At 35.4% G+C, this 27,183-nt stretch overlaps 1 protein-coding gene across 1 annotated transcript in view; it reads right to left on the bottom strand.

Annotated features, from left to right (window-relative positions):
• Nucleotides 1–544: 544 nt before the first annotated feature.
• LOC148956897 (chordin-like protein 2) overlaps nt 545–27,183 on the bottom strand; it is a 349,225-nt gene continuing 322,586 nt past the window's right edge. The window contains exons 10-11 of the mRNA XM_089096722.1: nt 17,241–17,433; nt 545–1,716 (exon numbers count right to left, since the gene is read on the bottom strand). Coding sequence (XP_088952848.1) covers nt 1,562–1,716; nt 17,241–17,433 — 348 coding nt within the window. The 3' untranslated portion in view covers nt 545–1,561. The remainder of the gene's footprint in view (nt 1,717–17,240; nt 17,434–27,183) is intronic.

The raw sequence follows: 27,183 nt of genomic DNA, 5'->3' as shown, positions 1-27,183 counted from the left end.
TTCACTTTATCATCCTATAATATATTTTGATTTCAACAGTTAAAGTAGAATTGCTCAACTCACTGTTTTCCCTTAAGGCTCCCTTAAGATTCTTCATATTCTGTTAAAACCAGAAAAATGTTTAAGCTATTATGCTCCTCCTTGAAACTATAATAAGCCAATTAAACAAGACATTCAAATAAGTTCGCAAGAAAATAGTCATCAACACCATCTACCGATTCTAATTTGTATTTTAGATGATTTTCATAGACCATATCGCTATTCTAGCTCCCCCCCCTCCCCCTTTACTCTCATAGTATCTGTTGGACTAGCACTTTTTTAATTCCTACTTTAATTTCTAATTATGGGACAAATTTCAATTTCACGTATAAGTGCCAAAAATATTGTAGGTTATTAATGTTTTTTGCCCCTTAATACGCAATGAAAGAGCATCTGATTTCATCTAGACTGTCTCTAACCTTAGGAACTGTTAATGAAATAAATACACCTTTATTTTTTCAAAAATCTGAGATAGCTCTAATCATCATCCTATATTAACGGACAGGTCATTCAATAATATATAGCAGTTATTCAACATTTTATGAACACCATTGTTGATTGAGTTTGATGACCGAGCTTAAAATTTTAGTGAGTTTCTTTGAAATGGCCATGCACAGAAGGTCGGGGAAAAGCCCTCCATATATAATACCTCTGATGGCACATTGGTATACAAAATTGCACTTAAGAGACTTGTACTGCAATTTAAGGGAGGTCTGATAATTCGGTTCTTCGTCTAAACTTTTTCATGAAAAACATAATTCAACGTAAGCTTCATGATTTTGTTGCAACATGCTTTTCATCTTGATATTTGGAAAGTTAAATTTCTTAAGCAATCATAGTTTGGAATCCCAAATTTTCACAATAGCTATAGAATAATGTTGGTGAGTTAAAGGTTTAACTACTGGAACCAAAAAGATTTTGCGACATCGCTCCATTGATTCGCTTATACAAATGCCAAAACGTTCAATCTGTAATGTTTAAATGAATGCATATAATGTAACATTGCACAATCCTCTCTAATATGTGACATACACTAATTTAAAAAAAACGGAAAAGATTGACATCTAGCGGGTAAAGGTACTATAAAAACAAATTAAGTGATAGCTATCCTCTGCACAAAGGAAACTTAATGAAGCGCAAGTAAAATATATCAGCAACAAATTTTCTGAACCAATATCACATAAAATTTCTCATATTAAGCAAGAAGAAGAGAGAAGAAAAAAAGTTCAACTGATGTGTACAAGCTGAACTTTTACATTCTTAACCTTTTCCATGAAAAGCTTTTCAAAGTTCCTTCGACAACTATTTCATATGGTAAAAACACCATGAATGGTAAAATATTCTTTGGGGGACTAAGCAAAAAATACACTATATTGAGAACCAGAGAAACCCAGCAATTCTCAAGGTATTGAGACGTAGTGTAAAGTGATCGGTGAGCAAAAAACTTGGAATTGGCGCTAAACATAAATCTTTGGTATAAAAGAAACTTCCCCAAATTCTTCATCCTAAAGTTTATTTGAAGTCAAACAACTTCAGTTTCTCCAGCCAAGCATGATTTTCTTTTGAAAACTTCCTTTAACGATAAGTTCCTTTCCAATCGCCGCACCTTTTTCACACATCCAACGTTGCACTTTGGTCTCAGTCTTTTTTCCCTCTTAGAAAATTTTTTCAAGTCTTCTGAAATAAAAAAAAATAATGTATTTATAAAAGAACTGGAATATATCAACAGCGCTGACTAAAAAAATATTACCTTAAAAACAGAAAATGGAAACTAAAATGTTTTTATCAGATTATTTGCCGGATAGGCGACACAGCCTTTACACTTATTCAGAATATATATATGTATATATATATATATATATATATATATATATATATATATATATATATATATATATATATATATATAAACGCCATCGGAGCGGAAAGCATTTATAGAATCTGCGTGTGGTAAATCCCTTGATGCTTCTAAGGTTGAGCTCAGACCAAGAAAAAATGAGTGGCGGTTAGCCATTGCACAGAAGGCTACTGCGGAGAAATTGGCGCTTGCGATTAATAATCAAAACCAGGGTTCCAGTACAAAAATCTGAACTCCCTCACACATCGATATAGTTAAAGGGATTCCTGAGTCTCTTAGTGCTGAGGATATACAAAGATTAATAGCAGGCCGTGAGAAAGCCGAACAATGTGGGAAATCACGCACCTTCAAGATGTATTTCAAACAGTTCGTGGTAACGAACTGTAAGTAAGGAGCAACCCGGCTCAATGGTAACCGAAACTCTAGAAAACGGGTTTTTGATACTAATAGATAAATCAAAAGAATCAGATTTCAATGCTGATTTCAAATATATAACTTTCATCAAGTTTAGTGCTACCCATTAAAAGTTACGCGCCTGAGAAAATTTGGCTGATTTTCAAAAAAAAAGGGGGAAAAACCCCCTGAAAGTTATAGAACCTTAATGAAAATCACACCATCATACTCAGCGTATCAGAGAAACCTACTGTAGAAGGTTCAAGCACCTATCTGCAAAAATGTGGAATTTTGTATTTTTTTGCCAGAAGAAAGATCACAGATGCGTGTTTATTTGTTGTTTTTTTTCCCCAGGGGTGATTGTATCAACCCAGTGGTCCTAGGATATCGTGGGAAGACTAATTCGATCGCAAACTAAAAGTTCTAGTGCACTTTTTAAGTGACAAAAAAAATGGAGGGCAACTAGGCCCCCTCCCACGCTTATTTTTTTCCCAAAGTCACTCGATCAAAATTTTGAGATAGCCATTTTGTTCAGCATTGTCGAAAATATGATAAATATGTCTTTTAGGATGACTTAATTCCCTGAAGTCTCCAGGGGGAGGCCTAAAAGTTATGAAATTTACCCAATGTTAACATATAGTATTGGTTATTGCGAAGTATACAGAAGTTTTTAGGAGGATTTTTTCTGGTAGTGGGGGGGGGGGGGGGGGTCGGGGGTTATGTTGAAGGATCTGTCCATGACGGAAGTTTTCATGGGGAAGGGAAATTGCCCTGAAGGGGGCGCCGGACTTGCCAGCATTATTTATTGGTTATTGGGAAGTATACAGACATTTTCAGGAAGGATTTATTTCTGGAGGGGGGGGGCTAGAGGAGGGGGTTAATCTGGAGAATCTGTCCGTGGAGGATGTTTCTTCGGGGTACGGGACATTTCTATGAAGGGGGCGCCTGATTTCCAAGCATTATTTAAAAAACGATCAGAAATTAAATAAAAAAAAAACAAGTTTTTTCAACTGAAAGTAAGAAGCAACATTAGAACTTAAAATAAACAGAAATTATAACGTATGTGAGGGGGTTCTCCCAAAAGTCAATACCTCAATCTTTACGCTACAGTTTTTTTTGTGCTTTCAAAAGAGCTATCTATTCTAATTAAACGACCTTTGTGATTTAGGGGTTTGTGAATCAAATTTTTTTTTCAACTTTTAACGCAAAGAGCTTGGTATTGACTAAGGGGAGAACCCCCTCATATACGTAATAACATATACGTAATAAAAAAAAAGAATAAAAAAAAACAAGCGATACGGCTCAATAGTAATCGAAACTTTTAAAAACGGAATTTTGATGTCAATAAATGTATCAAAAGAAAGTGTTTATAATGCTGATTCTAAATAAATAAATTTTATTAAGTTTAGTATTACTCATCAAAGGCTACGAGCCTGAGAAAATTTACCCGATTTTTTAAAGAGGGGGGAAACATCCCCTACAAGTGAAAGAATTTTAATAAAAATCACACCGTCAGATTCAGCATATCAGAAAACCCTATTACATAGATTTCAAGCTCATATCTGCAAAAATCTGCAACTTTGTATTTTTTACTAGAAGAAAAATATACGAATATAGAAGTTAGTTACGTAAGTTAATTTGTAAATTACGTCATAACCAAATTTAGAGACATCTATTTAGCAAAAGAAAAGTAAAATTTTTATGCAAATTTTGTTTAATCTTTCAATAACGGTGAGCCAAAATTAAAGCTGCATTAACTAAAAAACGATCAGAAATTAAATAAAAAAAAAACAAGTTTTTTAAACTGAAAGTAAGGAGCGACATTAAAACTTAAAACGAACAGAAATTATTCCGCATATGAAAGGGGCTGTCACCTCTTCAAGGCCTCGCTCTTTACGCTAAACTTTGGCTCTGTCTCACAACTTTATTTTTAAAAACAATAAAATAGTTTAGCGTAAAGAGCGAGGCGTTGAGGAGGGGACAGCCCTTTTCATATACGGAATAATTTCTGTTTGTTTTAAGTTTTAATGTCGCTCATTACTTTCAGTTAAAAAAACGTGTTTTTTTATTTAATTTCAAGTAGAGATGTCCTTGATACTTGATACAAATGACGATTAAAATTGACTTCGAGCGCTTCAAAATACAAGAATTTATTTTTCTTCCGAAGTGTTGTTTTAATTGTTATTAAATCGGCCGTATGTCGACACAGTGCAAAAATATCAAGAAATATGGCCGTTGCGCCCAAAATTACCACGGTGCGACGAAAGAAAGCCCGTGTCAGAGCCCAATCTGCTGTTTTAATTGTCAAAGCACCAAATACACGTGCTACCATGCTAACTGCCCGTTGAACAAGACTTTGAAGCCAAAAAAAACAATCTGTTCGCCAACCAACCCATGTCAAAATCCCAAACTCAATCATCATCGCTCTCATTTTCCATTTTGATTCTCGCTGTCCAGGTTGATTTTAATTGATTCGCTCACATGTTCGGTGTCGCATGTTTTCTAATCGCTCTTCATATTCCTTTTTAACAAGCCACCGCTGTTCTTCTAACCGCGTGTGTATTTGCTCTTCATTTTCATTTTTGACTTGCTCACATGCTTCGGTGTCGCATGTCTTCTAACCGCTTGTCTTGGCTCTTAATTTTCAGTTTTGACAAGCCACCTTGATTCTTTGTCGTAATTGATGGTCCAGGTTGTCAAATTTAACTTCTTATCAGATTTGATGGTTCAGGTGTTGGTTCCAAAGAATCATCAATTTATAGTAACTGCAACTGCAAATTTTCGTCTTTTAGGCCTTCCAACAGACATAATATTATATAAATAACTGTTACATTGGAAACTCAACAATCTTATTTGTGCTATGCATAACATCATATAAGAAAATGCTTATATGATGCCATACATGATGTCATAAAAAATGCTTATGTGATGTACTAACACAGTACATGACTTCATTTGCAAAAACCAACCACTGTGCCGGGTAAAGAAAGTAAAGCGTCCAAACCCATTGAGGCAGGTGGTATTCTTCTGATGAGCCCTAATGAAAGGTCACTATTTGGAAATATTTCGTTGGATTTAAGGTGCTTTTGCTTGTAAATTCGGCAGCCTGGCCCTAAACTAAGCACTGTGTTAGTGCATAAAATTAATATAAATTCGGAAAAATTCGCGAGCCGTTACCTACGTAAATTTTTTTAAGGTATAGACCAGAAGAGCACTAATCTCAGAATATTGTTGTTTTCCCCCAGGTTGGAGGAACAGCTTAGATAATGATCGCATTTATTACCAGGGAGGAAATTACTTGAGCAAATTTGACGTCCCCTCGTTTGAGCAAATTGGCTCTCTTTAGGCTCTTGGATTTAGCAGAGATATGATGGCAAGACATTGGGGTTCATTTGACTATTTGACATAATCTTCAAGCCTAGAAAATATATACAGCAAGTGAGAGAGTTTGCTACTAGTTTATTTTAGGAGGTAAAGGACTTGCCTTTTGCCGTAATCTACATGGTTGGTTGTTACGTTAAGATAAGTTGTCGAAAATTTGCTTTGTGCTTACGGGCTTAATATCGTGAGAGTAGATATTAGGCTTTGTAAGGCATGTTGGTTTTTCCTTTGGGATTTACAATTTCACCTGCTGCAATAGGATGTATTGTTCTTGCGTCTTGATAAATTTGCTTTCATCTCTCCCTTATAACTTAACTATATTCGGAGGTCAAATGCTTGATTTATCCGCCATTTTTTTTTCTAGTTGCTCGAAAGAATCGAAGGTAAAAATGGCGTTAAATCAATATTAATATTGATTCCTTTTCCATCAGATAAATGTAACTTTTCCCTTATACATAGATTTACCTATAATATAATTTAATTTACACGTTAAACTTCTGTGTATATGATGACAAAAGAGGTGAGCTGACGTCTTCTGAATATACATTGTTTACTTTAGTTCCAGTTTAAAGTTCAGCGAGCTAATATTTATGTGTTGGTAATACAAGTGAGTTATTTTCTACGATTATATTGATTAATTTCCCTGAGCCCTGGTAGGGTTAAGAAAGAGTAGTGTCATTGTAATATCCACTGGAGGATCCACTCCCCTCAAAGGGATATTTATATAGAAATTATTGGTGACACAGGCGTTGGGGCCTTGGGAAAAACGTAGTGGCATATACGTGCCAAAGGTAGTATTCTTGTCGCACCCATACTGGTTATAGCTGTGGTAAGCCCACACCACGAATATCAGTGCGAAAAGAACTCCTAGAGTTTGTGGCACCCCAGAGTTGGCCTTAACACAGAAGGCCGTGTTACTTACACTGGTTACCAACGTTGGTGTCAGAGACCTTACACTAGTGGCTTCCATACTAACTCTGACAGTCCGTTAGATTACGAATACTGATGGCAGAATAGTCCCCGAAAGACCACTCGACTAGGATACCATACCCTAGTACCATCAGTAGTGGCACTGGAGGCGCTGTGCCACGTACTCTGGTAGCGTTAGGGTAATTACAACTATCGTTTCATATCACAATTTATCGCTAAATTCCAGAAGTCCTTAATGTTAGATTGAGCATTGCTATTTTTGTTGAGTAGCAACTATTGTTTTCGCCACTCTGAGTCGAATAAGAGATTAAATTACGGACCAATATAATATTTATTTTCGTACTATCTTAGATACGACTTTCAGATTATATGGGTTAACTGAGATAATGGCCATTCAGCAGGGTAACATCCAAGTTCCGAATTCAAAGAGACAACGAAGTTGTAGGAGTCAAAACTCGCTCTCAGGTCGTAGTCTCCCGAGATATAGCAGCGAAGAATTTCTCTGGTAACAACTAGACCAAGAAAAAAGATAGGGAGATAAAGGAGGAAGATCCAAAAGGGTCCTAAGGAGGCTCTTGATAGGACTAATAAAAATCTTTGGGCATTTTTTAGAGCTTTAATTCACACTTGCAACATTTATGCAATAAAAAGTTAGTACTATTACCCAAACACTAATTCAAGATATTGGTCGCGGTAACCTTCACCTCCTCAAATAATGTATGTCCGTGATATTTAAGAGACATACACCCAGATATTTTTGACTCCGTGATTTCCTTCAAAAAGCACGAGAAAGTGAGATGTACCAGTATTCAAATAGTGAAAATGAGGCACTTTGTTTAACAGTCCCTTGTGAAAAGCATTTAACTGTTCGTTTTCCCTTAAAAAAGATTGTAGGGCGCAATTCATCAACCACTAAAAATTAAATGATTGCAACGACAATGAGGGTGGTCTCGGCTACCCCCAGGAGTGCTGGGGAGATGACAGAAAGCGTGCCACATAATCTAACAGTGGAAATATATACGACTTCTACGACAATGTAGGTGGGCGTTATAACCCGTAAGTGAGATGAGGAGACAAGAAAGTTCAACCAGTCCCAAAAATGACATATAGTAGCCATTCTAGTGACTAAGTCAGGTCGTGAGTAGCCAAAGCCGCAATTAATAGCAGTCACAGATGCTTGCAGTGTTAGGGTCACAAGTAGTTGTAGTATCTGTCACAAGTTGTCGTAGTCACAAGTAGTCCCAGTCTTAAGTAGCAGTAGTTGAAGTTGAAAGTAGACCCATTTGCAAATAGTAGTAAGTATTCATAAGTCAAAGTCATAAATAGTTGCATCAGCAGTCGGAAGTAGTCACAGTCAAGGTTGTAGTCCGATAAGTAGTAGCAGTGGTAGCCCAGAAAGTTTCAAGTTAATACCATTATCTATTCCTAAGATATCGCAAATACGCTCTTGTGATAACCTCGATGCACACAGTGGCTTATAATTTAGTTAAACACCCCCCTTAAAATGCCTTGAAGTTTCACTTTACTATCCTTTGCCTTTTTGGACAACCCAGGATCAAACCTCCCCCCCCCCTTCCCAAAGATAAATCTTGAATGTTAACAATGGAAAAAGTGGTTGAATTAAAAACCTTCCCCGGAGGCTGTGAGGAGCATTGCATTACTGGAGGTATAGTTGTTGAGACTTGGTGAATATTTTGAAAGAATTGGCTTTTTCAAAATTTGGCAGTATTGAGGGGGGTTGGCATCTAAAAAGAACGAGGGGGTCCTTTGCTCTAGAAGTACTTTCCAAAACCCTCAGCCGTCCCTGAGATATTGCTAATATGTCTTTTTGACAACCACCATGCACAAAGTGATTTTTTGTTGTTTTTTCTCAACACCCCCTCAACATTTCCTAAAAGTAGCCGCAAGTACAAGTAGTCACATTTACAGTCACAGATGGTCGCAATCACAAGTAGACATAGTTTCAGTCGCAAATAGTAGAAGTGACAACTAGTCGCAGTTGCAGTCATAGTAATAATAGTAGTAGTGGCAATGAGAGTTTCAAGTTAATACTCCAAGCCGTTCCTAAGATACTGCAGATACACTCTTCTGATAACCTGGATACTCATAATGTCTTTTGATTTAGTTCGTCATCCCCTTGAAACACTCCCTCAATTTTCAACATAACACCCTTATACTTTTCGGACGCACCCAGGATCAATCATCCCCCCTTTCCCAATAGTACATCATATAGGCCTATGTAAAGAATAAATACATTTACAACCTTGTCCAAGGGTTGTGGAGGAATGTCATCCCTGGGGACATAGTTATTAAGCATTTTAGACTCTTTTCAACAAATTTTCTTCCAAATTTTGGCCAGTGTTGGGAAGGGGACATCTACAAGGGAAACAGATCATTTGCCCTCCGATCACTTTTCAACACCCCCGCAAAATATTCTAAAAAATTTCCACTTAATACCCTTAGTCGTTCTTGAGATATTGCTGATAAATCATTTTGACAAAAAGCATTCAAATAGTGTGTTTTAATTTTCTTCAATATTGAAGAAAAGTTTGGCCTTGAATATAGAAGTTTGATCTTAATACCCCTGATCTATTCGGGCATACCCATTAATCATTCCCACTTTCCCTATAATATATCCTTTGTGTAAACAATGGGCAAACTCGATAATTTACAATCCTTGTTAGGCATGGCATGCCCAGAGGCATAGTTGTTAGACCTTCGGCTATTTTGATGAAAATGGTCTTTCCAAAAGTCTTATCAGTGTTGAGGAGAGGGGCATCTAAACAGGGCAGGAGGAGTTGTTTTCCCTCCAATCACCCATCAATTTCTCCCTCAACATACTCTGAAAGTTTCAGTTTGATACCCTTAGGCGTTCCTTAGATTTTACTGACACGCCCTTTTGGTAACCAGCATGTACCTTTTTGATCCTTTTGGATTTCGATCGTTTTGATCCTTTTCGATAGCCCCCCAAACCTTTTTTTTCAGAAGTTTCGTAATAAGATCCGAAGCCCTTTTGAGACTAAAGATAAAAAATAATGCCCCCTTTTCCCAATAGTAAACCTTTTATATAAGCAATGTGCATCTTATATAACTTCCAGCCATTGCCCCAAGGGTTTTGGGCGGTTATGTTGCCCCAGAGGCATGCTTATCTGACCTATACATTAGTTTGAACAGTACCACTATTTCAAAATCTTGATTGGGTTTATTTAGAGGGAGTGGTAGGGAAGACTAAAGGCGTACGAGGGGGGGGCTGTTTGACCTCCAATGATTTTTTACTCTTAAATAGGGTACTTCTGATAATCTGGATACTCATAATGTCTTTTGATTTAGTTCTTCATCCCTTTGAAACACTCCCCGAATTTTCAACATAACACCCTTATGCTTTTCAGACGCACCCAGGATCAATCATTCCCCCTTTCCCAATAGTAGATCATATCTGTAAAGAATAGATACATTTACAACGCTTGCCCAAGGGTTGTGGAGGAACGTCATCCATAGAACTTACATTGTCCAACTGAATGAGCCCATTCGGAGTTTCTAGGACCACCTTTTACATTAAAAGTGGTTCTTAGGGAAATAATACTTAAGGCTACTATAGGCAAGAGTCTGTTATTAAAACACATATAAGTTTTACCCGTGCCCCAGCCATTTAAACATTTGCCTCTCAATTACTTGGACTATCTGTCTTGGCTTTTCTCTGTCTACAATTACCCTGGCGTCTTGATGCAACCTATTGCAAAATACTTAATAACTTCAATTCACTTAACTCAACTTAAGGTTTTGGTTTGGGACAACCAAGCCTAACTGATTTTTAAGGGGGGCTTTTGGGCACATTTTATAACAAACATAGTTTTTACGATTGAAAAAAGAAGAATTTTTTTCTTATTTTAAACACTAACTGTAATTACTTATGCTCTTGTTTCTACAACATTGAACCCCCTTCCCCGACATTAAATCATTTCTGGCGTAACTTAACAGGGTCTGATTCTTTTCTTATTTCGTTCACATAATTAATGGGTTACACGAAATACTTCACTTTACTTAAAATTAAAAGCCCGATAACAGTCGTTAGAAAAAACAACTAAACACACATAATAAAGATTGTTCTTTTGTCTTGAAATGATTTAAAGAATTTTATTATCTGGTGACGAGTTTAGAATATCTTTCTCGTTTATTCTGAAAAACATATTTAGAACAATTGTTAAATCAAACAATGAAAAAAAAAACGCTTTAAAAAATATTTTCCCCTTAAATGATTTAACGGGTCTTGTCATCCGACGAAAAGCTTCGAAAAAAAAAATAGGCAAGAAAGCTCTTTTTACAAGCATCGTTGATATACTTTTTTTTCAGATTTAACGGGTCTTGTCATCGGTTCTTTCTTATAGATGTGATATCTCTTATAAAAAAAAGTAATCTGTTTTACAGAGACGCAAATTTGAGTTTTTAATAGTGGATTCAGAGAATGATGTATTGATAAAAACTAGATTTTCTAGAGCAAAAAAGAATAAGTAAGAAGAAACCAAGTCATCAAACAGTCCGTGGTAACGAACTGTAAGTAAGGAGTGACCCGGCTGAATAGTAACCGAAACTCTAAGAAACGGTTTTTGATTTGTGATTCTTATGGTGATTTTAAATATATAAGTTTTATCAAGTTTAATTTTGCCCATCGAAAATTACGAACCTGAGAAAATTTGCCTTATTTTTGAAAAAGGGGGAAACACCCCCTAAAAGTCATAGAATCTTAATGAAAATTACACCATCCGTTTTAGTGGATCAGAAAACCCTACTGGAGAGGTTTTGAGCTCTTATCTACAAAAATGTGGAATTTTATATTTTTGCCAGAAGAAAGATCACAGATGCGTGTTTTTTTTTCCGAGGGTAATCGACCCAGTGGCCCTAAAATATCGCGAGAGGGCTCATTCAAACGAAATTTAAAGTTCAAGTGCCCTTTTTAAGTGACCAAAAAATTGGAGGGCAACTAGGCCCCCTCCCATGCTCATTTTTCCCAAAGTCACGCGGTCAAAACTTTGAGATGGCCATTTTGTTCAGTACTGTCGAAAAATCTAATAACTATGTCTTTGAGCATGACTTAATCCCCCGCAGTCCCCGGGGGAAGGGCTGCAAGTTGTGAACTTTGCCCATTGTTTAGACGTACCAGTATACGCAGTACTGGTTATTGGGAAGTATACAGACGTTTTCAAGGGGGATTTTTCTGGTGGGGGGGGGGGTGGAGTAGAAGATTACGTGGGAGGATCTTTCCATGAAGGAATTTGTCATGGGGGAAGGAAATTTTCCATAAAGGGGGCGCCGGATTTCCCAGCATTATTTGAAAAACGATCAGAAATTTAAAAAAAAAACAAGTTTTTTCAGCTGATAGTAAGGAGCAACATTAAAACTTAAAACGAACAGAAATTATTACGTATATGAGGGTGTTCACCCCCTCGTCAATACCTCACTCTTTACGCTAAAGATTTTTTTAGTAATTTTAGAAAGAGCTATTTATTCTCTAAACAAACCCTTTGTGGTTTAGGGGTCATTCTTAAAGAATTGGAACAAAATTCGAACTTTAGTGTAAAGAACGAGGTATTGACGAGGGAGCAAACGCCCTCATATACCTAATAATTTCTGTTCGTTTTAAGTTTTAATGTTGCTCCTTACTTTCAGTTGAAAAAACATGTTTCTTTTAATAATCTAATGGCCCAGCCTATTTTTCAGAAGAAGTATCTAAGGACCCGTATCAGCAGAAGTAGGCCTACTTGCAGTTGCACATAAGTATTAAGTATCAAGAAGCCATCTTACATATATTTCCTTTAATAACGTTTGTAATTAATGTTTAGCACAAAGTACCCTCAAACTGTGCATTGAAGTACTACGGTAAGTGTTTAATACCTGGAAACATGTACTTAAGGGGTACTTGAGCATTGTGTTCTCAAGTTCCTAAATAATGATTGTGCATCGATCTCAGGGGTCGGACGCAACGAGATGCGCAAAAAGTGACTTTAGTGCTTTTCCATTCAGATAAAGTGACAAAAAGTGACTATTCAGAGGCATTCGGAATAGAGGCACAGGGACTACACAGGTTCTAGTCACTACTTTTTTGCTTCTAGATCCTCCTGGAGTGCCTCTAGGTGCTCCTGGAGGACCTGGAAGTCCTCCAGTTTGGCTGCAAATGAGGAGGGTAAAATCCTAATATTTCATTCATTTGTTGTTTTTTTTATCAATCGTTATAAGAAGCAAATAGGAAAGTAACAAAAATAACAAAGTTGCAGGCCACTACTGCAGTACAGCCTCACACATCATGGCTACCTAATAAAGGGCAAATCCCGGTCCATAAAAACCGAGATTAAAAATTTGATTAAACAAATTCTTTTTCCTGAGTAAAATCCAATATTATTCAGAATAGAATCCGATTTAAGAGTGGTAACTGTTAGACACATCCAACACAACAGAGTTTAGGAATTACGAAAATAAGCTTCCAGGGTTTTCGAAAAAAGCCTGAAATCCCTCAAAAAGGGTCTGATCCAAAAATAGTACAACTGATCATCCATGGTTAAAAACATGGAAATCCGGTTTTGCACCCCTCCCCCTTCAAAATTGACCTTTGAAATAAGTATACAATTTATTCTACAATGTAAAAGATTCTCTTTGTCCATAAAAAACTTTCTTAAAATCCAGTCTTTGAAATTTCAACAACTGAACACTAACGGACCTGGAGGGCAAAGTTACGGGGGGGGGGGGGCCAAAAAATATAAAAAATCGATAAGGTAGCGTGTCTTTCGTCCATTTTACGAGTGAAGAATTTTGGGGTCAATAAGAGGCTCAATTTTTTTTTTTTCGCAATGTGTATTTTTCACTATATTCACTTCCTTCGATCCATATTTCAGAAACGCAAACAATATTTAAAAAAATAAACATTTCATTATGCCACGAAGAGGCAAAATTTCCGAGTGTCATTTTCTTGCTTTTACTCTCTTTTTGAGCGATCCAGACTTAAAGAATTCTTTATTCTGTAAAGTTTTGAAACAAGTCTCTGTTTCAAAACTTGAACTTGAAAATTAGGTTCAAGTTTCGGAACCAAGTTTCAAAACTTAGTGGAGGGCCCTTGCCCTCCTTCTAAGCGAGGACTTTAATCTCCGGGCGATTTAATTGGGACGAAGGAAGACAAACTTGAAGCTTGTTCGAACCTACATAATTTTATCCTATAGTTTTGCCATATGATTTTAGGACCTATAATTTTATAAGCTTGACTAGGCGACGGTTTTTACATCGAGTTCAGTTCAACTAAATATACTAAATCAAATGGAGGATAAACAAATAGGACTTATGAGTTGGCGACCTAGGAACATTTCAACAAAAAACTGATAATGCGTGGCTGAGAATCTATAAGTTGAGACTTAACTATAGGGGTTTATTGTGATTGAACTGAAAGGTGCAAGGAGTGACAAGAGGGGGAGGGATAAACACCACCATCCGGATCCCCCAATCCAGCTTATAAGGGGTTAAGGCACGATAAAAATCTTGTGATGAAAAAAAATATAGAACTTATGCAAAATTAATCTGTAAACATTTAAAGATGTTGCTTTGGAATTTCAGACTATTTCTTTTTTTCATACCCCTGTGTCATATTGCCATTACTAATTTCCAACCGGTAACAGCCTGCTGTCCAGTATGTTTTTACATTTCCTTTCTTGCTCACTGAAATAAGTACTAACTATATCGAATTTTGAAACGACAAACAAAGTGACTTTAGTGACAATTTCAAAGACAAAGTGACAGGCTGAAATAAAAGTGACAAAAAGTGACTTTAGTGACTGCGGCCGACCCCTGTCCGATTATACTTCAATAGAAGATACAATACTGGAAACTTCATTATCCAATTTTGAAAAATTGCCAGTGTTCTTGAATTCAGAAATAAGATACAAATATTACAGTTCACAAGAAAAATGATATTTTTTATGATAAGTTAGAAAACAATAAGTGTAGAGAACAATGTTAGTAGTTTAAGGTTAATTCTTCTTCCTTATCGTTTTTATGATAACCGGTGTGATTTCTAAAAAATTCAATACCGTGACCACACACAGGCATGCAAAAGGGAAAAGGGCACAATGTTTAGCCTCTTACCCCGAATGCCAAATTGAATAAAAACAACAAAATCAAGGATCTTTTACAATTGATTGAGCGTGTGGTTGAGCTGGTATACAATTAAACTGGAGCGATCCTGAAAATAGTAGATACAATAGCGATACATCAATTTAAATACAGCAGTAGTAGTAGCAGTAGTAGATTCTGAAAATCCAATAAAAGACCAATGTCAGCAATGAAATTTTCTGGATTTACTGAAGCAATAATTTTAGTAATAAGTGTTTTCTTCAGATGGGAGGTAAACTCAACTTTTATTAGAGTATTGATGCAACGTCTATTTTATAATGTCTTAGTACAAATTGTCTTCTAATAGTATTTCCTAAGTTTTTTACTAAAAAAATTTTTGATATCACTTTTTGACCGCAGACTGTTTCTGCTTTGAATCCCATGAGTAACAACTTATATTTTTAACTAAAGCCGATAATAGGCCTAATTTGGATTCACCTTAGCGACAATAACTTGTTTTCAGATTGCTCTTAATTTACTATGGGATACTTAACACCAGGTTAAGACTTGATTTTAATGAAATTACATGCATAAAACATGGTACAAAAAGTAATAAAAAAAATTTATGTTTCCTGCCACAAGAATTATACCGTATGTGTTTCATAATAAAGATGGATTATAGTAATTTTTCAAAAATTTAAGCACACATAAATTTATTCATATTGTAAACATTCCCCCTTCCCTTTTACTCCGTTTGATCTTTTCTGAGGGTTAATAAAAAAAAATATTCACTAAAGTACAAATTATTACCTGGTCTTTATAAGCAGTCCCCGAAGCCGCGCCGAATTAAAATTCGGCTGCGGCAGACGCAAATCTGCTCGACAGCCGTACGCCGCGAAACACTGATCAGTGGCGCACCGTCAATTGATTGGCGTTTTTTCTATTTTTAGAATACTTTTAATTATTTTTTAAAAGTTTCGAAAATTAAATTGGTATCAATTCTTTTCGGAATTCCTCCTAAGCAAGAGTTCTTGGGGTCCTCAATTTCTTTTCAGCTTCATTATCATGACCGCACCTCGAGCAAATTACACACAACAACAATTGTAACTTCTCCCAAACATTCTTTTAATCCTCGCTCTTTAAGCTAAAGTTTTTTATTGTTTTAAAAAATAAAGTTGTGAGACAGAGTCAAACTTTAGCGTAAAGAGCGAGGCGTTGAGAAGGGGACTACCCCTTTCATATGCAGAATAATTTCTGTTCGTTTTAAGTTTTAATGTCGCTCCTTACTTTCAGTTAAAAAAAAAAAACATTTTTGAATTAATACAAGTTTGATTTTGGCTCACCGTACATGAATAATTAAAAAAAAATTTACATATTAATTTTACTCTGTTTTGGCTAAATGGCTTTCTCGAAAGTTGTTTAATTTTACTTACGAACGTTTTTATTAGTAATACATACACGTAACTTACCAATTAACTTACGTAACGAACTTCTATATTCGTATATTTTTATTACGTATATCAGGGAGTTCATCCCTTAGTCAATACCTCGCTCTTTACGCTAAAGTTGGATTTTTTTCAGTTCTTTAAGAATGAACCCTTAATCACAAAGGCCGTTAATTAGAATAAATAGCTCTTATAAAAGTACTAAGAAATTTTTAGCGTAAAGAGCGAGGTATTAACTAGGGGGTGAACCTAATCATATACATAATAGTTTCTGTTCGTTTTAAGTTTTGATGTTGAAAAGTTTTCAGTTGAAAAGTTCTTCAGTTGAAAACTTGTTTTTTTATTTAATTTCTGATTGTATTCCAGGTTTCCCCTCTTTTAGAATTTCCTTTTTATGTCTGCCTCTTACGGTTTTTGTTTTTCATTTGGCTCTTTTATTGTTCTATTCTTGATCTGCTTTTTTTTCAGTCTTTCATAACATTACCATTTTAATGTACTTAACGTACTTTGTTATTTTGGCAATTTCAATGTATAAAAATCTACCTAAAGCAACACATAGATATTTATTGCATAAATACATGTGTAACTTCAAAAAGTTCTTTATTGTATTCTCTTATAAAATACTTGAAAATAGGTATAAAATAGGCTCATTCCCTGTTTTTACAAAAAAAAATAAGGAGTTTTATATAGCCTATACGCTTATCGACTGTGATGCCTTTATATGAATGTTTACGGTAATTCTATCATTTTGACTTAGACAGCATTTTTCTTATATTTTATCCGAGGTTCAACCGCTTTTTCCATAAATTTTCTCTAACATATTTATAATCAACCAAATGCTCGAAAGCATATCGCTGGTGCAGTACACTACAGTGAACACTCCTCCCCAAAATTTGCTTAACTCCTTTGTTTACGCTTGAATTATAATGGATTTTATATTCTGTTCCGTGTCACAAGTAATAAACATTCAAGAATAAATGATAAACATGATAATTAACCAAGAAAAAAAATATAAATAAAAAATCTCTCTGTACTAGATATATAGAATATTAAGCTATGATAGGTAATAATATACTACACAATTAAACAAAAATATATTATCTTACTTATATTAGATGCTCCTAGTGTTACAAATCGAAATCTCTGTTTCAATGCTTGAAGGTGTTCTTTGGTAAGATCTTGCACCTTGTAGGTTGCCCCTTTAGAAATACCGGATGTCTGTACCATCCATAAATGATGCTCAATTAAAACTGAATTTTTTCCATTTCGTCCTAGAGGCTGCACTCCTTGAAATATATACTGAAAAAAAAAACTGATGCTTTTAGTGAGCCAACATTTTCAACTAAAGAAAAATTGAATTTTTTCCATTTCATCCTAGAGGCTGCACTCCTTGAAATATATACTAAAAAAAAAACTGATGCTTTTAGTGAGCCAACATTTTCAACTAAAGAAAAATTGAATTTTTTCCATTTCATCCTAGAGGCTGCACTCCTTGAAACATATGGTGAAGAAAAAAAAACAAAAAAAAACAGATGCTTTTTAGTGAGCCGACATTTTCAACTAAAGAAAAAATGATTTTTTTTTCCATTTTGTTATAGAGACGGCACTCCTTGAAATATATACTGAAAAAAACTGATGTTTTTCAGTCAGCCGACATTTTCAACTAAAAAAAATGAATTTTTTCTATTTCGTTATAGAGGCTGCACTCCTTGAAATATATACTGAAAAAAAAACTGATGCTTTTTAGTCAGCCGACATTTTCAACTAAAGAAAAAACGAATTTTTTCCATTTATTCCTAGAGGCTACACTCCTTGAAATATATACTGAAAAAAAAAACTGATGTTTTTTAGTGAGCCAACATTTCCAACTAAAGAAAAAAAAAATGAATTTATTCCATTTCGTCCCAGAGGCTGCACTCCTTGAAGTATATGCTGAAAAAAAACATGCTTTTTAGAGAGCCAACATTTTCAACTAAAGAAAAAAGGAATTTTTACAATTCAAAGAAGTTTCGTCAGAGAAGCTCAGCTTCTTTGACTATGTAGTGAAATATGAAAAATACTTGGTTGTGATCTTACACTTTTAAGCAAAGAATAATTGAGTAGTTCAGAAATAAAATATGTTTACCCTAAGATGCTGCACTCGGAAAAATATACACAAAAAACAAAAAAGTACTGATGCTTATCATAGTGAGCTGACCTTTTTAGCTGAAAATTATATTAAAAAAACAATTTGTTATGTATGAAAGTGAACTATGACAGAAAGAGAGATATTACTTAAAAAAAGAGAGGTTATTCTGTATAAGGGGAACTGCCCCCTTTTCAACACCTCTCTTCTTAAGCTAAAGTTTTCAGAATACTTCGTAATCCAATTTTTGAAAAGTTGGGTCCTTGTTTTTGAAAAGTTGGTCTCAAAGAAAGGGGACAAAAAGATAACTTCAGAGTAAAGAGCGGAGGTTTAAGGCAGGAAGAGAGTCTCCTTCATCTGCGGCAATTTCTGTTTGTTTTAAGTGGTAATATCACTCTCCATATAAATTGCGTTTATTTAATTTCTGCTTATATAAAAGCTTTTCTTTTATTTAATATTAGGCCAAGTGTTGCCCTAAGAAAAGTGGGCAACCATTCCCTCAAAGCAAATCCTGAAAACTAAATCTAAATGTTGCACACTAATGCTTAAAGAGAAAGATTTCAGTAGTGAAGATACCATGGTTTCTGGTGGGTTTTTGACACATACTCGCATTATAGAATTGACCTTTTTCCCTCATTTCCATATCTGAACAGCTATATAATTGAGTAAGCATACATTGTTTCCGCTGGAAATAATAGTACCATACCGTAAATAGATTTTCACACCTTCTGGAATATCTCCGCTTCTTCTGGAAGACATTCACCAATCTTGGAAAATAACCTAATCTGATTATGAAATAGCCGAAAGGCCACTTTTCTGTTTTATCTCTGCACAGATATTGTGTAATGTAGTGTTTGTTTTATGTGGAACACCTAAATCCGAATGCCCAAATTTTTTCCATACAGAAGACCAGGGCTTTACTTGAATCCATAATGTCATAAGATAGAAGTTTGTTGACCATCCAGGAATGATACCTTTCCGAAACCTTTCCAGAATTTTTCTGCAAAATGGAGAACATGGTATATTTCAGTACAAAAAAAAAACCTCTAAAGAAGTCTGAGTATCGTTTCTTGGCAGTTGGAGTGATATATGACGCAGATGAAATGTCTAACGGATTTTAATTAGAACAAGTCAACTGACTCAAAGAATAGAGCTAGCAGGATCTTTGACCAATCACAATGAGACTGAGGGGCTAAGGAGCCAGACGGGATATTTTCTTATTTAAAAAATGCCCTAGAATGAGGATGTTATCGACAGAACGTCAGGCAGCTGATGATCAGTTTCAATATTTGCGACACCAGCTTTCAGATTCGAAGATAATAAACAAAGTCCAAGCTAGAGGTTGGCGAGGATATGTGGAAACACATAAAATCATAAATGTTGTCTAGTACAGACAAAAAGAGGAAAAAAAAACAAAAAATAGACTCTTGAATAGTTTAGTAAATTATGAAGCTTGAAAATTGTGTTCCACAAGACTATAATTCAAATAACTGACCATCATGCAGGATAAACTAAGGCCCTATATTTTATCTCATCACATAATAACACAAATAAAAATTAATAATAACTACTCCTTTCGAAACCTTGAAACACCTAACCATACTCTCCACCCAACTCTTCAATGACCTTGTATGAAGTCTATAGTTTCATTTCCACTCCATTTGAAATACAGTAAAAAGGATACCTATTACTCTCAAAAATCCTAATAAATCGATGCATTCTCATTTTCTCTTTAATATACTTATATATGTAAAAAAAATTTATTCTACTTAATTTAAAAAATTAGCTTCTCCGCTTCTTCTGGAAGACCTTCACCAATCTTGGAAAATAACCTAATCTGATTATGAAATAGCCGAAAGGCCCTTTAAGTAGAATTAAGTAGAATAAATTATTCTACTTAATTAAAAAAATTAGTTGTGCCTAATCTTCCCAAGACTCCTGACAGACTTAACCAAAGTCCCCCACGCAACTCTTTATTTGCCCCAAAATGTACCTCTTCTTTCGACTCTAGTTTAGATAGTAATTTTAGGAAATCCTCCCATGTACCCCTTGGTGGCAGAGTCGATTGATGCTCCGATTGGCAATATTGCTACAAGGATACTATTTGTCATTGTAAAAAAAAAGACCCAGCAATTGAAACGTCGATTTAACATCCTGTGCACCTGACAGAGCTCCGGAGGATCATTATCTTATATATCTCTTATTCTTCCTAGGACTCCTCATGCCATTAATCAGACCTGCCCCCCCCCAAACAACTATTCTTTGTCCTATGCATTTCATTCTTTTTAGATTCTAATTTCAAATGTTAATAACATCACATTCCTCCAAGAGCCCTAATACAGATATGCAAGTTCTTGAGCAAGCTCCCTAATAATGGGCGTAATTTTCTATGGGGCTGGGGTGAAACTGTTCCTCCAAGACCTCGGTTTGCCCTCCCCCCCCTCCGGACCCAATTTTACCCCCACAAGCTGAAATTTTGTTTCTTCAAAAATCTTGTCAAAACTAAGATAAGCCTGAATAATTCAAGCATCAACAGAAATAGATCAGTTTTCTTTTGTATATATTTACCTTTAAATTACTTTATATTTACCTTTAAATTACTTTGAAGTATCTTCATAATACTTTTACAGTACTATATAGTACCTTTATGGTACCAAATGACTCGTTTTCAGGTTTTACAGCCATTTTCACTTGATTTAGGTAAATTGGCTCCATTTCCCCCTCCCCTCCCCCCGGATTTTTTCGAAATTAAGCCACTGTCTCCAGGAACATTCTATTAAATGTTTACATATCTTCTCAAGTCTAATCTTAAACAATAATGAAACCTCTTTAGCCACCTCCTCAGAATCTCCTCCTCATTATTTCTCTTTAGCCACTTCCTCATTATTTTTTTCCCTCATTAAAATTTTGATGATAGGTGATTCTCACAAGACCACTGACACACCCAACAAAACCAACCCGGTCCCCAAACTCTCTAATAACATCATTAGACAGTTGGTATGTGACTTTTATTTTATCTATTTTAATACTCTGATGCCACTGGCCCTAAATCATTTAAAGTATCCTTTTGTATTCAGATAGTTTTAGTAGAAAAGCTCTTAGGGATTATTTGCTACGCTAACATTCCAGAGTTTTAAAAGTGTATAACTTGGAAACAAAAGAGTCACTTGGGTAAACCAAAAGACACCATGTACACCCGAGTTTTCAAATTATATGTAATGTCTCAGGAATGGCTTCGTAGTTAAAGCTGAAACTTCAGGCAACGTTGAAGGAGGGGAGGGGGGTTAAAGTTGATTTCATAATTCTACTTGTGCAGGGGGAGAGGTAAATCAGCACACATTATACGTATTTGGATCATTGACAAAGAATTCTTGAAATATCTCAGCAAAGGCTTAGAAGATGAAGTTGAAACTTTCAAGTGACGTTTGAAAAGGTTAAAGGACGGAAAAGAGCATAAGACGGTGGGGCAAAGGGCTTCTAAGCTTAAGATGGGAGAGTAGAAGGTGTTAAATATTCTTTTCTCGATCCAATTAAACGTTTTAGCATTATAAGATCAATGAAAATTAGAGTCCATGCAGTTAAGAGTTAAGACAAATCAAATCTATGTATCATCAGGTCATTAAAATAGCGTTTCTGCAACATCCCAGGGACAGCACCGGGTGTCATCTTCAAACTTTCAGGAATTGGGGAAGGGAGAGGGGAAGAGGACCTTAGATTGTGTACTTGGGGGTAAGGATACAAAATCACAAATAACTGTGTGCCTCCAGGTCATCTAAATAGCTTATCTTCTCTGTTTTGGAAATGGTTTGAGCAACGAAGATGAAAATTTCAGGCACTGATGGGAGAAAAGGGCAGGATGTTTTGGTATATACCTTTTCCTATTTTATGTCATCGAAAAGGGATCAAAAATATTTTTTTTTATTCGTAAAACTGTTCTTCACTATACGCTCCTTTGGGATTTATAATCTATACGCAGTTCAGAGGATGGTATATCCAAAGACACTATGTGCTACCTGGTTATCAATATCGCAAATTTCGAATAGATCGAGAATGGCCAGGAGTGTCGAGAGGAAACTTTCAGGGAGGGAGAGGCAAGTAAACAATGAAGAAAAATTAGAGGGTTGGATAGATATATGTTAAAAGACAACGTGCATCCAGCCTATCAAGGTGCAATATCTGTTAGATATCTGCGACGTCTGGAACGTTCAAACTGTTCTAACAGTGTTGCGGAAAACCTGTTTTGTTCAAACTGTCAAATATAGCGTCTTGATTTACACCACTTTTATTTACTTTGATTTTGATTTACTTAAGGTATCAAAACTTTTTATAATTTTTTGACAAAATGTATTTAGCCATTGCCTACCACCTCAAGCAAGTTAAAATTCTCAGTCTTAACCTCCCCCCCCCCCCTTACAAAAAAGTCTGGGAATAACAGATTGATCTCCCAAGCCGATTCCAAGACAGAGGAGATGCAATAATTTGGCAGCACATATCGTTTTTGAAATACCTTACTTCTTAACCGTGAAAAGTAGTTTATAGAGAAATAAAAATTTGTTTGACCTGAGACAGGACACGCATATATGACGCTTTGGCATTTAGAAGGATTAAGGAACGAAAGATGTTCATATTCTTTTGAATTTAGAATTTACTTTTTCAAATATGATAGTATCTGCTATCTTTATCTGTAATGCAATAATTTGTCTGCTTTTCTCGTTACTTTTGGATTCTACTTAGTCCTTGACAGTATCTTCTATTCACTGAATAATTCCTTTGATTAATTGCAGGACTATTTTTGCTCATTGTTATGTTTTAGCTCACTTTTAGCTTTTCTAGAATTTACACTCTGCCTAATTTAAAATTACACTCTGCTAGACATTAGGTACGAAGAGACTGGCCAGGTGAATGCCCTTACCTATGTGAAAACTATTAGTAAGGATGGAAGATAAGCATAGCCTTGCATCTTGGGCTTTTGATAGATGGGAACCATATTCTAGATGTAATTAAAAGGAACTGTCTACGGAGACTACTAGAAGGGGTCTTTAGCATTTTGCCACAACGCGATTTTATAGTCACTTTTTGTGTCATCGGCTTTCTGGTTATTGCAACATAAAGTCAGCACGAAATGTGCCACTGGTTATTTCCGAAGGGTGATAGATTGCAAAGAATTGTCCTTTTTGAGCAACCATCTAGGACCGAACGAAAAGCAGGTCGTCCCCTAATGGGGTGGGAGGAGGAAGGAAGGAAGTATTTAATGGATATTGGTACTTCTTAGGAAGGTGTCAAGAGGGAGGCTTTTAAATATACTGGAATGGAGGAGGAGCGCTTTAGCAGTGTTGTTCTCAGGCGGTTTGGTGCTGCAGTGATTTATTAGTAGCAGTATTAGTAGTAGTGGATATAGCGTGACTGTTGTTTCTGTCATTACAAAAATCCCCTTTTTTTGTCATTCGACAGAGAACCATTTTTTTCTGTTTTTACAACACGTGGCATCACTTTTTTCTGTACAGGAAAAAAGGGCCATTTTTCTTTTCTGTCATCAGTCAAAGTGTTATTTTTATTTTTTGTCATTCCAAAATGTGCTCTCTCTTTTTTTTTTGCTTTCATCGCCAGAATTATCGTTGTGTTTTCTCTCATTAACATGCTATAGTTTTTATCTTTATTATTTTTTCTGTCATTATAAAAAGCGTCATTGTCTTTTTTCTATAATCGGACAATCTCGCATTCCCCGCCCTTTCTTGTTAAAATTCTTTTTTGGGCTCTTTCTTACCCTTCAAAAAGTCTTTTTGGCTACTCATACCGATAAGATTTCTTACGACAATTGTTTGGAAAAACATTTCCTACTTTATAATCCTAAAAAGCTGGACGCTCCAGATAGTAATATTAAGATCAAAACATGTATTAGACTCTTGAAAGTTCACCAAAAAAAAGTTTTAAACACTGAATATTTTTATCGAGTACTTTCAATGTTTTATTTTGTTTATGTTACGGTTTTCTTTTCTTCGGAAGAGGGGTTAGTTATACCAAGTATGCTCCCCTCACATCTGCTACTTTACAGACTGCAAGTGCATGAGAATCATGAAGAAGCAGGCTGCAATTTCTTAGGGAAAAGACTATTGAATCTAGATACGTTCCCATAAATTTCAAGCAAGTTAGAAAGCTTTTGTGAAACAATTGGATGTGTCTAGGAGTTTTCATAATCCTCTAATATTCTATTTTCTCTATTCTTGCCAGTGTAGTATGTATTTCTGAGAAAATGACCTGAATACAATTTGCTAAATGCTTTAGTTAGGTTGTCACATAATTCATTTAAAACCAGGCGTGTTCCATTGCACATACCCTCTGAAATGTCTAAATTACATATTAGTATAATTATCGTGTTTGTCTTTAGATTTAAGCCATAGGGTGGCCAATCAGTAATGGCAATGGCATTAACAAGCTATGCACGTTAACTCCTCCTTCCTGTTTATCCGTCACAGACGCCAATTATACCCTTACGCCAATTATACAAGTCAAAGATTACCGAAGTTATAATAAATTATATATTATAATTATATATTATAATATTATTATATATTATAAAAGATTACCGAAGTTAATAAATTTCTTTCCACCAAGCCTTCTTAGAAAGCATTTACAGCCACATGGACACCAAGCATGACTTCTGATTCTATCACTTGGAATTTTCTGACCTTTTATTTCATCCTTTACATTTCTTCAATTAACTTCACTTCCAAACCTGACCCTTTCCCTTATTCCAACGCTCGCTATAACCACACCAGCTGAATAACTTTATTTTGAATAGGCCAAGAAATTTTAGTGCCATCTTCTAGAATTTCCTTGACTGCATTCCTTACTAAACAGCTACTATACACACTTATAATCATTTATTAATATCTTGCTATCCGCAATCACCTTCCCACCGTTAATGGTAGTAAACGCAAGTCTCCCTTTAATGCTAAATAAACAAATTTACCACAAACTCCCAACGAAAGCCAAAAAAAAAAAAAAAAAAAAAATCAATTTGAACGTGTATATCTTATTAGCCACATCCATACCCCAAACATCTGCTGAATGATGTGAACTGACTTGGTCTAAACTGTTTTCATCTGGTTTTGAGTCATGTCATACTTAGGTATTTCTTCAATCCTGATCCCCCCCCTCGTGATATTTAAATTTCGAAACTTTACGTTATTTTCACCTAAAGAGGTAATAACTTGGTATCTTTATACGGGTCTTCCACTAGGCATATTTGATACTAATGAAAAATATTGTCTGAATGCAACACCTTTTTTAAAATGTTTGACCTTATTGCAATACCATCATGTATCTTTTTTGCTCTTTAAATTCAGATGGATGTGATGTCATTCACATGGAATTTTTTTTCGAAATTAAGGCTCTAAAGTTTAGTCAGCCGAAGGGTGCACCCCCCCCCCCCCAGGAATAAGCATTAGCACTGTTCTGTCTTTCTGAAGAAACAGAAAAAAAAACAGGGCTTGAATAAAACAGAACAGGTCAACAAACAAACAGAAAACCTGTTTCTATTTCTGCTCTGTTTTTCGGTAAAAACAGAAAACAGCTGTTTTCGTACAAAAGACAGCTGTTTAAACAGCTTTTTTCGAAAACTTAAAGGTTAAAGAAAAAAATTGTAAATGGTAAGTTTTGGCTTATTATCAAAAAGTTAATTATAGCATCAGCTGTTCAAGCCTTAAAGCTTATCATTTAAAAATAGTGCTTTCCCCTTGTTTGGACATAGTCCGGGCATGCTGCTTTTGCATGAAATACTCAGATCAAAAATGCCTGTTCGCTCAACACTAGTAGTAGTACGCTAAGATTCTTTAGAACGGTTTCTGGCAGTTCCGAAAAGATCTCTTCGTTTTAGTCTAGAAAATGAATGTGTCTCCAATATGAAAAAATTAACTTTTAAGTCTCTCATTAACTTCTCGTCAGGATTGCCACTTGCCACGGGTAGTGCTTTTCTCTGGCGGTAACACTTTTGAGAAAACCTAGTACTATTGCAGCATTTTTTTTCCGCAAAAAAGTGCAGTTTTTCTAATAAAGGGGCGAAAAATTGTCGGTGCACACAAATATCGCCATCCTTTTTTTATGGTTACTTTCTTCCATTTTCCCATCCCTTTTTTCCAAAAATGTGCTTTAATGTTTATACAGCATCTTCTCGAACTTCCCGGAAATCCCCGGACATTTCGAAAAAACTAAAATTCCGGTATGAAATTATGCAGTCAGCTCAAAGTCATTAGTATTTAAGCATAGCCCATAGTTGATTTGGGAGGGGGCGGTTTCTCCCTCCACGCCATGCTTTCCACTCCTCCCATCCTGATGTCAGGTTATACAGCATCATCCTGATGTCGAAGGTTTTTTTGGACTTCGGAAGCCATCTTAAACAAAAGTACGTTATAAAAGAAGAAAGAAGGTTAATTACTTCCTAGCCAATGTGTGTGAATATTTTTTCAAAAGGAAAATTAATGGTCTAAGAATACTTTGCATATTTTTACGGCACTTCGCGTTAGAAAATATTGTTCTAGACCCTCCACAAAATTCACTCTTAATTAAACAAGTAAAGTGAAATTTCTCAAATTCCGAATTTCAATGTTACTTAGACTCTTAGCTACATAATACTTTCTTTAAGTATTCTCTTCTCTTAAAAAGGTTTTGAAAGGGGTGCAAATATAAGGACAATTGCATCTTTTCATAACTTATTTCGAAACTTTCCGTGGCTTTGCGGCAGAAAATACTTTTTCCAACGCATACACTTGCTCTATCGTATAAATTGTTACAACTTCAAACTGTTATTCTAAGAATAGGAGCGGGCATGCTTTTGAGTACGTAGGTACGTTTTCATGGCCCATTCCCAAAGGAAAAGGGGCAGTGACACATTCAACTATAATCAAATTTAATTACACAATTCAAGA

This window comes from Artemia sp. Qi Xiang Cuo, chromosome 1 (assembly GCF_049724085.1).
Source record: "Artemia sp. Qi Xiang Cuo chromosome 1, ASM4972408v1, whole genome shotgun sequence".
NCBI lineage: Eukaryota > Metazoa > Arthropoda > Branchiopoda > Anostraca > Artemiidae > Artemia > Artemia sp. Qi Xiang Cuo.
Note: the sequence above shows the minus strand (reverse complement) of the source record. Positions and strands in the feature narration are given on the sequence as shown.